Source organism: Sinocyclocheilus anshuiensis, unplaced genomic scaffold (assembly GCF_001515605.1).
Source record: "Sinocyclocheilus anshuiensis isolate Anshui unplaced genomic scaffold, SAMN03320099.WGS_v1.1 scaffold1207, whole genome shotgun sequence".
NCBI lineage: Eukaryota > Metazoa > Chordata > Actinopteri > Cypriniformes > Cyprinidae > Sinocyclocheilus > Sinocyclocheilus anshuiensis.
This window is the reverse complement of record NW_015539914.1, coordinates 748,284-765,093: the sequence shown is the minus strand read 5'-3', so window position 1 is coordinate 765,093 and position 16,810 is coordinate 748,284. Positions and strand designations below refer to the sequence as shown.

At 35.5% G+C, this 16,810-nt stretch overlaps 1 protein-coding gene across 1 annotated transcript; it reads right to left on the bottom strand.

Annotated features, from left to right (window-relative positions):
* Positions 1 to 849: 849 nt before the first annotated feature.
* Positions 850 to 8,680, bottom strand: LOC107686402 (sodium-dependent phosphate transporter 1-A-like). Its single transcript, XM_016483371.1, has 11 exons — positions 8,542 to 8,680; positions 6,890 to 7,533; positions 5,900 to 6,040; positions 5,405 to 5,490; positions 5,175 to 5,271; positions 3,974 to 4,093; positions 3,510 to 3,725; positions 2,877 to 3,372; positions 1,944 to 2,129; positions 1,522 to 1,606; positions 850 to 1,425 (listed from the first exon to the last, which is right to left on the bottom strand). Exons 2-11 carry the CDS (start codon positions 7,236 to 7,238, stop codon positions 1,261 to 1,263), a joined length of 1,941 nt encoding a protein of 646 aa, XP_016338857.1. The 5' UTR covers positions 7,239 to 7,533; positions 8,542 to 8,680; the 3' UTR covers positions 850 to 1,260.
* Positions 8,681 to 16,810: the final 8,130 nt, after the last annotated feature.

Here is a 16,810-nt window from a genome sequence, read left to right as displayed (position 1 = left end):
GCAGTTTGATGTTATTTCCGCTTCCGGGTTCGCTCGCTCCTGAGTGTAGTGCGTGGAAAAGTCTGCCTCTTCTGGATAGAAATGGCGTTTCTTTTGAGACACTTAGAAGGATTTTTAACAGATTTTATTGAAGAGGCAATATTATAAGCCTGTCTGTGGTACTTAAAAACGTGAAGGCACAATATCCACAGAATCCACCCTTTCAACTGACCAGAGCTGTCAAATTTGCATTAAAGAATGGAAAATAAGAAGAATTTATATTTTTATAAATGATAAATGCTACAGAAATAGTTCTGAAAACATTAAATTTGTGTTGAATAAACGTAACCTATTGTCTTAAGCATATCAAAGGGCATATACGATACTGCAAGTTCTCATTCATTGAAATGATGACATTTGTTCAGCAATCTCATACAAGAGGAATACAGGGTTAGGATTAACAGTGGCACAGCCATTATTTGGCTTCTAGTCATTTCCTATTTCAACATTTATGAGGAAAAGACAGCAGTGCATGTCCACAGATCGAATATTCTTGTAATAATTTATGTCTTGTCAAATGTAATAAACCTTTTTTGTTTGGTAGGACTTTAAAGGAACCATTTGTGGATCTATGAAAGATTTATGGAATCATTTTCAGCAATCTCCATTATATGGGATATTATTATTTTTCTCAAAATACTTTTCTTAAATACACTTGCTTTAATAAACATGTAATTTCAATACTGCATTGAAAACAGGTTTCTCACAGTTTTAGCAAAAAAAAAAGCATAATTTATAATGTTTTGTACAAACTGTGGTTTATTTACAGGTTGAAATAAACATGCAAATGTCAGCAGAAACATTTTTTTTTTCACGTCATGCAAGTATACATTTATATACTTTTTAAAAATAAATAAAATACTGCCTTACAGCTTAGAGTATACATTTTCATTGTCAAAAGTTGAAACTGAATTTTAGTCTAGACTAACAATATTTTTCTTTAAAAAAATATGTGAGGCCCCAAGGAAAACTAAAAAAACTTTGTTATACTACATATCTCACACATTTTACAGCTAAAAGATAATTTCCTAACACTATTAAGCACTTTAAACATGTACAAAAATCACAGAGTAAGAGTGTGATGTGCAAACATACACAGTCTTTGATTTGCTATGTACAGTACATATGATGGGACAGGATGAAGAAGCATTCCATAGTTGAGGCCCGTTTTTGCACAAAAGTGTAAGTATTTACAAGGAGTAAATGGTTTAACATAAAACATTAGGTCAGAGGCAATATAACATAATAGAAGAGTGCCATTATAGCAGCACTGATGAGGCCAGAAATTGGCACGGTCACAAACCATGCAATAAAAATATTCCGGAACAGATGCCAATCAACGGCCTTCCTGGAGCGGAGCCAGCCAACTGACACCACTGATCCAACCTGTTCATAAACACACAAACAAAAAGATAATAGAATTGGACATTTGTTATTACAAATTCTAACTGTATGGATTTAATCTACTAGTAAGTAATCCACCTTGCAATGAGTGGTGCTGACTGGGAGTCCGATGTTGGAAGCGACAACCACAGTTACAGCAGAGGCGAGCTCAATGCTAAATCCGCTGCGAGACAGACATGATGATTATAATAAGCTCTATAAGCATCCTTAAACACAGCAAAGGACTGTTTGAATGGAAAAAGTACTGTGGCATTGTCAAAATGTCAATACTAAAGACAAGACAAATGTGGTGCTTGAGGGAAATTCCATGAGACAAGGAGTTAAACTGTTTGTTTACACTGCAAAGTCAACAGAGATAAGAAAGTGGGAACCGGGCCCTTAATCCCCATGAGAACCGCGGTGATAAAACTGAACTATAAAGTCTGATCCCACAAATAAGCACTCTTATCAGTTTCTGCTCAGAGGAAGTACGAAACGTCAGGGTATTAGATGCTTGTTACCTGGAGGGAGTGATGGGAGTCAGGTCTTTGCCCATGGTTTGTATGACCCGCCGACCCCAAATCCAAAGGCCTGTACAGATACCCGCTCCACCATACAGGAGCAACCAAATTGGTGTAGGAGCACTGGGTGCTACAGAAGCGCTTTCATAAATCAGCCAGAGTGCAACGAGAGGGCCAATCGCATTACTGTAAGAAAGGAATGATTATCACTGTCCTCATTATAAAGCAATGTGGAAAAAGGTCAGAAATGCAAGATATACACTACCAAGTAAACTTTAAGGGTTGGTAAGATGTTTTTATGTTTTTTTAATAAGTGTTTCTTAATCTTAATATATTTTCAAATGAAATGTATCCTGTGATGGCAAAGCTGATTTTTTTAGCAGCCAATACTCCAGTCTTCAATGTCACATTTCTTCAGAAATCATTCTAAAATGCTAATTTGGTTCTCAAGAGAAAAAAATGTGTATTATTAATGTTGAAAACAGTTGTGCTGCTTAATGTTTTTGTGGAAACAGTATAAAAAAATTTTCCCCAAAAGAACAGCAAATATCTGAAATAGATAGCAATATTTTGTAACATTATAAATGTCTTTACGGTGACTTTTGATTAATTTAATGCATCCTTACTGATTGAAAGTATTACAGATACATATATCTCACAGACTGCAAACATTTGAATGGTGATGTATGTATGCCATATCAGTTATAGGCTGACATTCGATATTTAGGTGTGCTATTTTTACATTTAGATACTTTTATACAAAAAATGTATTGTTAATGTTAAATGTAATCTTTAGCAAATCTCAAAATGAATATTCATATTTCATACTCAATATTATAATGCTGTGACGGCTAAATTTACTTGAAGTTCATTTTTATTTTGAATTATTTTGGACAAAATATGAAAAAAAAAGGTTTATTATGTCTCTCATACCTAACATCATTTCCACCATGTGCAAACGATCCAAAGCAGGCAGTGAGAATCTGCAGGAACTGGAAGAGTGTGGCCACCTCTGGCTTGTCAATCTCAAGCTCATCCGTTTCTTCTTCCAGTGAGTCTCTTCTGACGGTTTCGTCCCCCATCTCCACTGTCAGACCTCCATCTCCTGCAGCAACTTCTCCATCAGCCACTGCAGTACAATAACTGTTATAGCTGTCGTACCGCGAGCGCCTTTTCTCTTCATCCAGTCCGGTCCGGCTTCCCTCCCCATCCTTCAATGACCCATGTATTCCGTAGATGGCCATGGTGTAAGAAGTATAACTGTTGTTGCGGCGGATGGGTTTGTCGCCCGTCTCTCCCATGCATTCGCCCACCTTGGCCAAGTGAAGTTTGTGCAGTAGATCCTTGTAGATTCCAGAATCTTTGTGTACGGTGTGAAACTGGCTTCCGTTCAAGTCTGGGACAGCAATTCCAGCACTGCCATTTAAAGCTACAATGGATGACCAAAATTATAGATTAGAGAATTAGTACTTCAGTCAAAAGAGAGAAAGTAAAGCTTAATAAGTTCATTAAAACACATTCAGAAGTACAGTTAATTCAATGTATTTATCATTTCAAGAGGCTGACCGTGAGTGCAATCCAGATCTTTGGTGTCAAAATCTTTGTTGTCCAGGTCGGTTTCTGCTGAACCTCCGATGTCAAAGGCCACCTTGTTGCTGTCAGCAGGGGGTGTCTGTGGAACAGGAGAGTAGCTTCGAGGTGGGGCAGGATGGTCCACGGGGCCGTTTGAGGGTGGCTTCTTCTCAATTAACTGTGTCCCACTAGTGTCGGCAATGTTCTGACCTGAAAAGGAGGAAATAATTACAGAAATAATGATATTAAGAGGAGGGATCCAAATGCATGCAAAGGATGCTTAATGCACCATTACTGAATAAAAGTATACATTTATAAAAAAAAACAACATTACTGACCCTGAACATTTGAATGGTAGTGTGTACTGATAATGTAAGTTTCAATTAGACTGTAAAAAAAACATATTTTTGAAGTCAAAACGGTCATAAAATTGCAAACATGACGTGATAAATATTTACCTTTCACCTTCTTCTTTAACCGTGGACACACAATGAACCAGACCACCAGAGCAGTAAGCAGGGCACAGCCCAATGAGATCAGCAGAGTGCCCCACCATGGCATCCCATCGAATCCCAACACTGTAGAATAAAGAGAAGAAAGAGATGAAAACTTAACGTTTAGTGATAAACAGTGCTATATATTCTATATTTTCATTCTGAAAAGTCTTACATTCCTCCTGAAAAGTTCTTGGGTTTCTCTAAATTAGCATTAGCATAACTTCAAACTTGGCTCAAAATCGAAACTGTGTAAATAAGTCAACTTTAAATACAAGTAATCTATTAAAAATTCTAAATGGAAGAAGAAAAGTTGTGTATGAGTGTACAAAACGAACATTGTCCTGCTTTGCTAAACATGGATTGCATGTTTATCCTCCAGAATTAATTCTGTTGAAAGGCAATGTGTTGACAAAACACTGCAGTGAGATAAGCAAACATTTATACAATTTTCTGTTTAAAATGAGGTCGAAATGGGAGGCTATCTAGCGAAAGTTTCTTTTTTATCATTAGAAATTATGGCTAAGTTAATTTTCAGTTCCTTTGAAAGAACAGAACCACTAACGGTATCAAACATGGTCATGTGCGTGGCTCAGATAACCAGGAAGAGGGCGGCCCTGTGATCCGCTGATTAGTACACAGACTCTGTGTCAACTGTTGGTTCACAGCGGCTTTTAAAAAAATCTTTAGTACATCATGGTCCCCCGGAAGTTTGCTTATGAGAACAGATTGTTGAACTTGGGCCAAATTATATTTCATAACTTTATTATTACATCAACAAACTTTACAGACAGCTACAGTACACATTTTCAAATAGCTATATTCATTAGCAATATGGTGTACTGTGTTTAACCCACCAGCCTTTGTATGTGTTTGTGAATGTGAAAGTAAATTAATGGTGGGTTAATTAATGACAAATGAGGGACGGGTCCTGTATGCATACATGTGATCATGGCATCTGATCATGACATGACATGTGATCACAATTTGGGAACAAAATATTCCTCAAAAGGCTAAATCTGACATAACCTCCTTTTAGTGATATTTGGAGACTTTGGAAAATCAATTAATAAAGAAAATTCATAGATATTCATAAAGAAAATTCAAATTCAGTAAAACAAAAGAAAGAAATTAAATAATTTATTTAGAGGAGAAAAAAGCTTACTTGGTGCTCCTGTAAACATGATGGAGAACAGATTGATTCCCATGGTAACAGCATAGAAAACTGGTAATGCTCTTAAACCATTGGGCACTGGATCCTCCTGGAACACATGGAAATACTGCCATTTAGCACATGGTAAAAAGCGTGTGTTCTTTTTTTTATTGACAACAACAATAGATTAAAAAGTACCAAAACAGACACTGGCACATTATTGGCACAGAACTGTGTTTTACCTTATTCAAGATGAACTTGCGGACAAAGTAGAAGAGAATGGCAGACATTATGCCGGAGAGAAGAGGCGAAAGAAACCAAGAGGCAACTGGAACACATATATCAATTGGTTACACAAATAAGCATAATATAACATCTAAACAGTGGAGTTATTCTCTCTTATCTTAAAATTGTATGGCCCAAAATTTCTCAGGGCTGCGAGCCGAGTATCAACAAACCCAACAAGTCACCAGGGGTAAGCATGTGACCATGTTTCCTGTCTGTATAGTCCAAAATGTTCTGCTCCATAAATAGATCTCATTTGGGTCGTGTGAAATAAATAATAAAACTAAGAGATCTGCATTAAACTATGCTGGGTTTGTCTTTCCGTTTACGATTTCTGGGGTCACATGGGAAAATATTCTCTTTCCATTAACTGACTCATTCTTCAGGAAAGAATAATATAATTTGACTGAGCACGCTTATGCAAAATCTCAGAAATACTCAGTTTCACATACCAATGCGAAGTAATTCCAGCCATTTGACCCCCTGATAACCTCTAGCAACCATGGAAAAGCCGATTGTGGCACCCACAATGCAGTGTGTCCCAGAGATGGGGAGTTTCAAGAAGGAAGCTACAAGCTGCCAAACAGCAGATCCTGTAACAGAAAAAAAACAACAACAAAAAAACAAACATACTGTAAGCTTTTGACGTGACCAACACAAGTCATGACAACATTCTAAAGTTCCACCTAGGTGACATGCTCACAATTTACTGCATTCAGCATAATTGCATTAACTTGTGTGACTATGATGGACATTTTAGATATGTTAAAATATGTATTGGCTTTGAGTGAAAGGAGGATTTGAAGGTGAAAAGAGAGTAATGCAAGTCAATGGGGTCTAAATGATTTAATGTAAGCATTTCATTGTTAAAAGTGTGTTATAATTCTTTTATTGAATGTGTTTTGACCTCTTGTATCACTTGCTGGTTTGAAAATGCTACAGTGGAAAAAAAGAGTTAGCTGAGTAAAGTCCTAAACATTGTAAGTAAATTACTTGGTATCCCAATGATAGGTCTAGAACAAATTTATCAAACCAGATGCCTTAGTAAAGCTATGAAAATTACATCTGATCATATGCACCCATTGTATAATGAGTTTGAGCTTTTGCCTTCAGGTCGAAGATTTAGGATGCCAGTGTTTCTTAAAAATAGGAGGAAAAATCCTTTTGTCCACAAGCAGTGAAATGTCTAAAGAACAATTTTTTCCTCATATTTGTGTTCATGTTGCTATGTTGTATTGTTTTCTATGTGAAACGCATGTTGAAACCACTAAAACAGAATTTCCCTAAGGGGATAATAAAGGTACGGCTACTATTACTACTAAAAGAACCCAGTAACTCTCATGGGTTGCAAAACAGAAGAAATAAAGTCAGTGATTTGGAACAAGAGGGTGAGAAGATTATTTTTGGGGTGAACTATCACATTAAATTAAGTATGTACTCACCAAACATGGCACTGATGGAGCCAGCCATCAGCACAGCCTCTGAGCCGTTGTACATATGAACATCAATGATACCCGAACGGATGGTCTCACTGACGTTTGCCCCCAAAAGTATGGCACCCACTGTCTCAAAGATGGTGGCTAGGATGCAGGCCTGGCGCAGGGTCACTACACCAGAACCCACTGCTGTACCGAAGGAATTGGCTACATCGTTGGCGCCCACAGAGAACGCCAGGATAAAAGCGATGACGAAGCCCAGCACCAGCAGCCAGAGAACACCAGACATGTCTGTCTGTGAGGCTGCCGTTAGCATGGTAACTGTTGCTAGGGATGCTAGTGTAGTAGATTCCATTGCTGGAGAGTAACTGCACTACTGGCCTATTGTGAATCAAACTGGGCTGGATTATTGAGGTATTTCTTCTTAATAAATAAATAAATATCCAAAGTAATTAGAATACAAGTTAAAAAAATTTGAACAGTCTACACCCTGTCTATCTCTACAAATGAAAATGATAGTATCAGAAAGTAAAAAGCAACTGTTAGCTACATATACTAATAACAGTAAGGGCTTTGCATTGGCTTTGGGTGGCTACACAGACAGAGACATCCATTGTGGACTAGATCTTAGCAGTGATCGACGGTACATTCTGGAAAAGAAAGAGACATTTGGATGAATTAGAGACTTTAAGACCTGACTATAAAAAAGCACAAAACAGAAACACACAATTAAAGTAAACCACACTACTTTTATATGCCTTGATTTAGACATTTTTGGGGGGATGGATATTACAGAGACCGATTTGAGGGTACAAAACAGCCTAGTACACGACTAAACATTCCAAAAAAACATTTGAAGGGACATTAAGCTCTACTGTGTGCCAGTGTAAGTAGTCAAGTAAAGAATTTCTGAAACAAAGTGCCATATTCATTTGGAAAAAAGAAGCTTAATAATGCTTCATTAAGCATGCTATTTGATTATGTGCCTGAAAATACTTTTGAATTTGATGGCAACTTTGTAACACAGACTATTATATAAGTGCTTTCGGACATCAGATGATCCAGAGAGACTCAGAATATACAAATGTGCAAATTTCAGCTTCATACAAACACATGAGCACATGCTTCTTAGAGAAGTAAAGGAACTGTTGAATTACTTATTATTCATTGAAAACAGGTGTTTGTGACTTTGCACAGAGTTATGATGTTCACTGACCAATTTTACATGCACAACAATACTCTGAATAGTTATAATTTGTTAATTTTCCAATTATTTAAGTGTCATGTCTGAGTGATATTAGATACAGACAGTTGATGGCCTACATTTCTAAGTAAAGTCTCAAGACCAACATTGTACATCAGGCTCTTGTGAGCTGACATGAATGAAAATTAATGATTTATTAAATTACTAACATCCTATCAACTTTGCCCTGGAGGTAAAATCCACTGTTGAATAAATAGTGCTGAATTTTGCAAACCTGTTGCAACCCAACACAAACTGTCAGATGTAAATCACATACTGGTAAAAAATGTATAGCCTGAATGCACTGTAAGTTGCTTTGGATAAAAGTGTCTGCTAAATGCATAAATTAAATTAATAAATTATGTAAATGTAGTAATACAGATAAAGCTCAAAAGTAACTACACAGAGTACTCACCAAACGTGTTGAATGACTTCTGCTTGATCGGTTATGTTATCAATAAATTGACTGATAAACAAATGCTCAGTTCCTGTGTAAAACACACAAGGTAAATATGACCCTGAAAACTTTCGTAGCCTTTAACTCCACGACTCAACTAACTGTAGCTCAGTCCTGTCTTTTATATATAATTACTAGAGAAGGAGGGGAGAGTAAAGAAAACCACACCTCCAGAGGATCATGAGACTTCTGTGAAAGGCAAAGACTTTTAATGGTTAGCCAGAAGTTTGCACCAAATAACCAATTGTACTTAATATTTCGTCATGTGTGCCCTCATGTAGACACATATGCCTCTGTGTTAGTTTTCTCTATGAAACCTGACCATATACTTATGTATAATATAACAGCAATGGGCTGTGAAATAAATATTACATAACTTAGTGTTTTACAAGAGCTCATTCACAGACTCCTCTTATAGCAGGTCTGGAAAGCCAAAGTTGTTACTAAAAAAAATTATAATAGTTTTAGACTGTAAAAACAACAACATAATTTAAGTTGAAATGACTTGTACAGCTAAGTTGATTGTACATTTAAGGCAGCAATTTATTTTTTTACAGTGTGCCTTAAATATTTAAGTACAATCAACTTAGCTGTATGTCATTTAAACTTAAATTACATTAAACTGACTTAAAAACATGAGTTGAATCTTGTATAACTTATTTTAAAAAGTTGAATATTGCTTAACTTATTTTAATGAGTTAAAGCAACGTAAAAACATACAGTATGTTGTCATAGCATATTGATCATACCATTTTGTTTTACAGTGAGAGGGCCATAAAAAGAAAACTTTAGAATAAACATACATTAAAAAAATTAAAATAATTATGTAATATTGCTTTCTTTGCTGTATGTTATACCTAATTGTTCTTATTAACATGCCTTCATTGATTGTGATAATTTGCTTAGATAATGGAAAACTGTTTTAAACTCAGAACAGGATGAATCTTTATACAATTACCAATCTCTAATCAGGTATTAGTTCACAACACCTATGAACATGTCTTTTTCCATTATCAGTCACTAATGAACTTCCTTTTTTCCATGACATACATCTAATGACCGTCAGCAACTTTGCCAGCACACTGGACTGCTGACATCTTTCTTCATGTAATTATTTACCGTTTTAAAGTGATTGATGGCATGTTTGATATGGAAAATGCCTTCTCAGCTCAAATAAGGAAAGAGGCAGATATTTTTGGATCAAACTTTGAACCCCATTTGGGTAGACCGGAGGGGCCTGGACTGAGGAACTTTCAACACATAATGTCATGGAGATTATTTCCATGTCAGTGACCCACAATCTTCATGTCACTTTTGGCTGTGCTTCTTAAAGAGGTATTTATCTTCATTACAGTACTTAATATTGGTTATTGTTTCTTTTTAAAGAGAATTTAAATGTGACAAACCAGGAAAAAGAGATCAGAGTGAAGCATCGTAATTAAATTATGGCTATAAAGGCTTACAATAGATCTGTCATGGATATCTGAGCGCAGATATATGATGATGCTGACCCCGAGGACATCATGTCTGCTGCTACAAACATTTAAGATGATTTAAATTACTTGAAAAATTTTTTCAATATAGCCGTGCTCAGTCTATCAAGACAAAACTACTGTTAAAAATTTGGTCAGCAGCCATTACTCCAGTCATATGATCCTTTAAATCATGTTAATAATGATAATTTGGTACTCAATAAAAATGTCTTATTGTTATCAATGTTGAAACAAAAAAATACTCACATACATAATATTTTTCCAGCATTCTTTGATGAATAGAAAGTTCAAAAGGACAGCATTTATAAGATATATAATTTTTTGTAATAATGTAAAAGTCTTTACTGTCATTTTTCATCAATATACTGCACCCTTGCTGAATGAAAGTACTAATTTTACTGACCCCAAACCTTTGAACAATACTGTATAAATATGGATATAAACATCATGTTGTGTCTTTACACTTCATGTTGGCTCAATCACGGGGGAGTGAGGAATTTTCCCTACAGGATTTTTTGTTTCCACACAAAACCCTGACCTCAGTCCAGACCACAGCAGGCAGCTCAATGTGAAATACAGAAGAGGGTTCTGGATCAAGGCCAGACCAAAATAAAATGAGTCTGTTGTTGTATTTGTCTGAAATGGCAGGTTTGTCACTCTTCCTTTTAATTCAGTGACTGATGTTGCTTATCATTAACCTGGCAGTTAGTCTTGTGAAATCAGCCTTGACATTTTGAACTTACTCCTACGAAGCAGTTTTCAATCATAATATTTGCCTCTGGTTTTACAAAACAGATAACCAGCTCATTTGAACTCTCTCTGGGAACATACAGCAAAATGAAAAGTGATTTTCATCCTCTCAGGCACACAGTGGCAGTTCTGTTTTCCCCCAAACCGCGCGCTTAAACCTGTATTTAAACTGGACGCGTAGGAAAACAGGAAAGGAATCTTCAGACTAAATAGTTTGGTTTTGCCGCGCGTCTCACCCACATGTGTCTGCAGGCTGCTCGGCCCATCCACTGATAGGTGAGCAGTCTGACGCAGAGCAGGAAGACGCTAAAATAAACTGTTTTCTTCCTGCTCCGTTGAATGCTGCTGAACTGGGTGACATAGATCTCTGAAGCCCAGTCTGCTCTGCTCTTTTTTTCCCTCGCTCATAACATAGACATATAGATCACTGGATAAAAATGCAAAAGAATGTGCCGCCATATGTAAACGACTGTGCTTTATAAATAAATGTGCAGTTCAGTTAATCACAATAGAATGTTGCATGTAAAAGGTAAATGGAAATATATATACAATTGTATGTAAATATAAATATATAAATAATATAAAAAACACTGAATGGGAGGCACTACACAATGCATGATGGGATGATGAAAATTTGACAACATCAAATTTATATTCAATTTGAGAGAAAAACTGTTTAAAATTTGATACATGATAGGTAATAATACAAGCATAATAACAGATGTCCTAAAGAATTCAATGCACTGATGATAATGTACTGTAAACTGTTTACAATAATAAAAAAAAAACAATGATTACAGTTTTAGAGAACCTCTCTGTAAATACCATGATACATGTTTGCAGTTCAGTGTCAAATCACAGACTGAAAGTTCAAACATTTACCGAAATATGTCTGGTAAAATGCTGTGATCTCATGTGTTTCTCAATAAAATATATAACTTTTTTTTTTACCATGTAGGTGCTGGAAATATGAATATTATATTAACTAGGCCTACATGATGTTTTTAATATGTTTACATTTTATATAAATATAATACAATATGAATGCATAATATATTAATAAAAACATCATATATTAATAATATATTAACAATAACATCATATATTAATAATAACATTTCAATACATATTGAAATATGTATTTGAATTAAAATATATATAATATATTTTTAAAAATGTATATATATTTAAATATATATTTTACAATTTAAAAACCTCACATCATCAACGTCTATATTTCTCTAGTGGCCTTTACCAATCTTTTAAAATCATCAATAATCACTTTTCTGCCAGCTGGGGGCAATATTCTGAAGTCTTCATATGCAATATTACATCCATTTATAGTTTTTATTATGTGTTAAGGAAATAGAGATGCAAAGTGATAAGGCTGTTGTACTGGAGGTTTGAATGTGACTCATAAAGCCTGAATATTGACACAACGCAATTGTCCAAAACGACATTGATACACTGACTGAACAAATCACCACACCCAAAATAACCACCAATTACACCAATTTTACAAAGCCCCGTTACTGTAATTACACAGATAAAGTGAACAATGGCTAGCTAAAAATGGATGAGAAATGTTAAATATCACGTGAAAGGGTAAATAAAAGATTATTTTGAAATACTTTCCGCCTCTACTGAAAACATCACTTATGAAATAACAGATAATGACATGTGAACAGCTGTGGGAGGCCTGCACTATAAACACAAAGACAAGAACACATTGGCGTCTATCTAAATCAATCTTTGCATTATAGGGTACAATGACAGGTTACCCAAGTGGGAGGTTTCATTTATTTATGTGCTTGGTGCTGTTTAGTATAATTGTTTAGGCTTTTCCATTTCACAGTGACAGCTAAATAGATAGTGTTAGCTGATTTTTCAGGGTCTTTTACCTAGAAATCTTGCTAACATGAATCTGGAGACGCTCAATTAAGAAAGACCGTATTGCTTAGACTTCATTTAATTAAGATAAGACAATAACAGTGAAAAGAACAGTGGGCAGAATTGTTCCCACACATAAACAAGTCTATTTTAACAATAGTTTACACAGGTTTGCAATCATAAGCCGGGAACATGTTAGTGCTTGCCTTAGGCAAAGCAACCCCATTCTCTAGAGTCTCTGCTGCCAACATCTCCCATCAATAAATCTATTCAGAAACCTTTTCAAACATGACCTCTGAAAGCAGTCAATTTCTGTCAGTAATATTTTCATAGCAGGTGGACTGGAATTATAAAAAACATGAAAATATTGACTTAAAATACTCGTTGGCTCAGTTTATTCATTCTTAGTTTATTTCATGCTCGTATTTACTCCTTTACCAATATACTAAAGCATATTCTTGCAATTCAAAACATCTGCTGAGTTCTTATGCATAACAATGGTGAGATGGATATTGACCAGCATTAGTTGTTTAATGTAATGCTTTGCTCTTGGTTCTGCAAAAAGCAAGTGATAGTTTATTAACTAAATTATGAGTCACAATAGGCTGATATCAATTTACAGATGACAGACATTTACTCATTGCTTATTATAATTACTAATTATAAATTTTAGCTGACTTTCTGTTTTATGCAGCCATTGCAGTGCCACAGTGGTGATAGTTTATAGATTATTATTTGTGGAGATTGAACCTGTAACCTTTTGGTTATACACCAAATTTTTAACCACAATGCCACTCACTTGAAATTCCCAATTGTTTATCTTTGACAGTATGACACTTTGGTTATCAGCTTTCAGAGATTTTACAGAAAAGCACAGCAAAAAAGGCCACTAGATGCCAGTAAAACACAAATTCACTATTAATTATTTTACCTTGGCTTCTTTGAATCTACTATCTATGCTATTTTTAAAGTAGAGGTACAACAGTAAAACAAAGTAAATAAACATAACGTCAGTAAAACCTGAAATCACGTTGTGGGGATCAGCGGTCCCTATGAGGAAATGCTTTAATAAAGTCTTAATGAAAATCAAAATATTCAAAAAGGTTTGTGTGAGGGTTAGGGCATGGGTAAGTGATAGAAATATCATTAGTTCAGTATAAAAACAATACAGTTCAATGGAAAGTCCCCAACATACTAGAATAAAAAAGGTGTGCTTGTTTCTTCATGTTTTATTTTAGATTTAGATTACACTCTTTCATCATCAAACAATTTATTGTGCATTTAATATATATATTTAATATTATTTCTAATGTTATTTTTTTAATAATATGACATTTTACTGATGTTTTTAATATTCAGTCTTACATAATCAATAAATAATAACAAAGGAGAAAAAGAAAAACTGAACTAGAGGAAAAAACTATACTTGTATTTTCCACCTTTATGAATTGTTCATAAATCCTATGCAATTATCTTTACTGATATTTACATAAACTCAATGATTTAGTCAATGGGTGGAAAATTAGACCTATAGCTAATCTATATTCAAAGTTTATAGCCTGGTTTATTATAGCCTATTACAGGTTTTATATGCTCTCTGACCTTAATCCCCCTGATCCCTGAACTTGATGCCGTTATCAATGTAATCTAATGGTTTCAAATTCCATTTCCTAATGAATAAATGCTTATTCATATGAAAATATACTTGGCAAATTATAGCAAAATTGTGCCATAGCCTAATTCACAAGCAAAGGGTAAACCTTGTTTATGCATTTCCACAGGTTTGTTTTTTTCCCACACATTATTTCCTCATTAGATTCTCAAAATAACTAACGGCATATAGCCATCACGGTTAAAAACAAAACAAAACTCTGAACTGTAACAGTTAAAAACCCTGATTCAACATGCAAATAAACCCCTTAAAAGTAGTTCACAAGGAACATGCTGTCTATCAGTCCTCATCATCTCTCCTCATTTCCGCCACTTCCCTCCCTCCATTCCCTCGCCAAACAGGATCGGTAGGATCACTCAAAGCAATTTTCTCAGAAGCGAGGAATGTCTGCATGTGTATTTGTGCATAAGTTGTGTGTGTGACCTAAAAGACTTGGTGTGGCCTGTATGGTACGCTTTAAAAAAAAAATCCCTGACTACAGCTTGTGCCGCCCTGACTTAAGTGCCTTTAGGGAAATAAAGGCGAAGAGTGATATGAAAAAATAAAACAGCAAAATGACTAGTCTGCAAACATTTTCCTAAAGTGAATTAATCACACACATGTTGCCTGGCCTCCCTGGTAACGCAGCCAAGCCTGCGGAGCAGGCAGAAGAGGTGCAGACAGTTGATGTGTCACAGACTGTGCTGGTGCTGACTTACCTGTCTGTCAGACCTGTGAAGGTGGGAATGTGAAGGTTTGGTTGAATGTCTTTTTGAACTGTAATCCTACGGAAGTGACTCAGAAGCATGAACATTTAATTACTGGAATAATGCAGGGAGTGCTGCACAACACATAAAGGTCGAGTCTGCATCAATCAGAAGGCTTTGGCTATCAACTTTCTCTCCAAACAGTAAATAAAAATAACCGAGGACTTGCTTTAAGTGAATTTGGACACGAAAGTTTAAATAATTGCATATCTCTTGTATGTTTTGGTGTGATTACTAAATATTAAGAACAGTAAGTCCAGTCTACACATGTAAGTGTCTACATAATTTAAATAAGAATAGCAAAATCACACAAGCAAAAGTGTTATTGTCGAGTCTAAATTTAAACATAGCTCACGTGCAGATGTGATAGTGCTTTTATATAACAGCTCAATAAACAAGAAGTTAATATTGTGTAACTTACATTTTAGAGACAATATTAACAATTACTTTAGATCCGATCCGCCATCTAAAACTGTTTCAGTCAAAGCCACAACAGCATCATTGAGCATCTCCGAGCAACACAACACAACACACCTACTGGGGCCTGTACCATGACGGTAGTTGAACAAAGTCAGAGTTACAGGATTAGTTTCAAGTTGACAAAACCAAACCACTCCAATCCGGATTTGTTGGAACCATGATGCTAATCATCAACTTTTTTTGTCAGCTCAGGCTTTGATCCTGAGTTTGTGGAGCACGTGCACATGAATGTGCAACATCAGTGGTGAACATCCAATCACATGCCTTGCAACACAGAGCAAGTGTGTTTCACTTCTCGTGAGAGACCCAGTGAGTTTCAAAACTCTTTTGCTAAAGAATTAGCAGACCCCCGATGTATACACATGTTGGCCTACAGGCCTTGATCGATATCAGCCCTTCTGTGCCTTCGGGAATGCCAAATGGCCCTTTTGTTACTGAAGATAGGTTTGGGACAGGAAAGCAGAAGTCTTTGATAATTGTTGACCTTACAATATTAATATTAATTTAAAATAAATGCTTTATAATGATTGTTAAATTAAAATTGCTTGTGTGTAATGGATTAATAATAATATAGCCATCTAAAACTGTTTCAGTCAAAGCCACAACAGCATCATTGAGCATCTCCGAGCAACACAACACAACACACCTACTGGGGCCTGTACCATGACGGTAGTTGAACAAAGTCAGAGTTACAGGATTAGTTTCAAGTTGACAAAACCAAACCACTCCAATCCGGATTTGTTGGAACCATGATGCTAATCATCAACTTTTTTTGTCAGCTCAGGCTTTGATCCTGAGTTTGTGGAGCACGTGCACATGAATGTGCAACATCAGTGGTGAACATCCAATCACATGCCTTGCAACACAGAGCAAGTGTGTTTCACTTCTCGTGAGAGACCCAGTGAGTTTCAAAACTCTTTTGCTAAAGGTTAAGAGATTGAAGAATATGAGGAATTTAAACATATTTAGACTGAAGAAAGTAAATAAATAAAAAGAAAATAAAATAAATTATCTTGCTTTATCAGTGCAGACACAAGTGAAACTTGTGAAGTTAATTTATATAGTTGATAATATACAGCGACAGAGACTCAAACATGTAAGGTCACATGTAGTCATTTTTAAAGCATTATCTATTGATTCTACAGATTATTTATATTACATATGATCTGTATATATTGTAAGGATGGTTTCCCTAC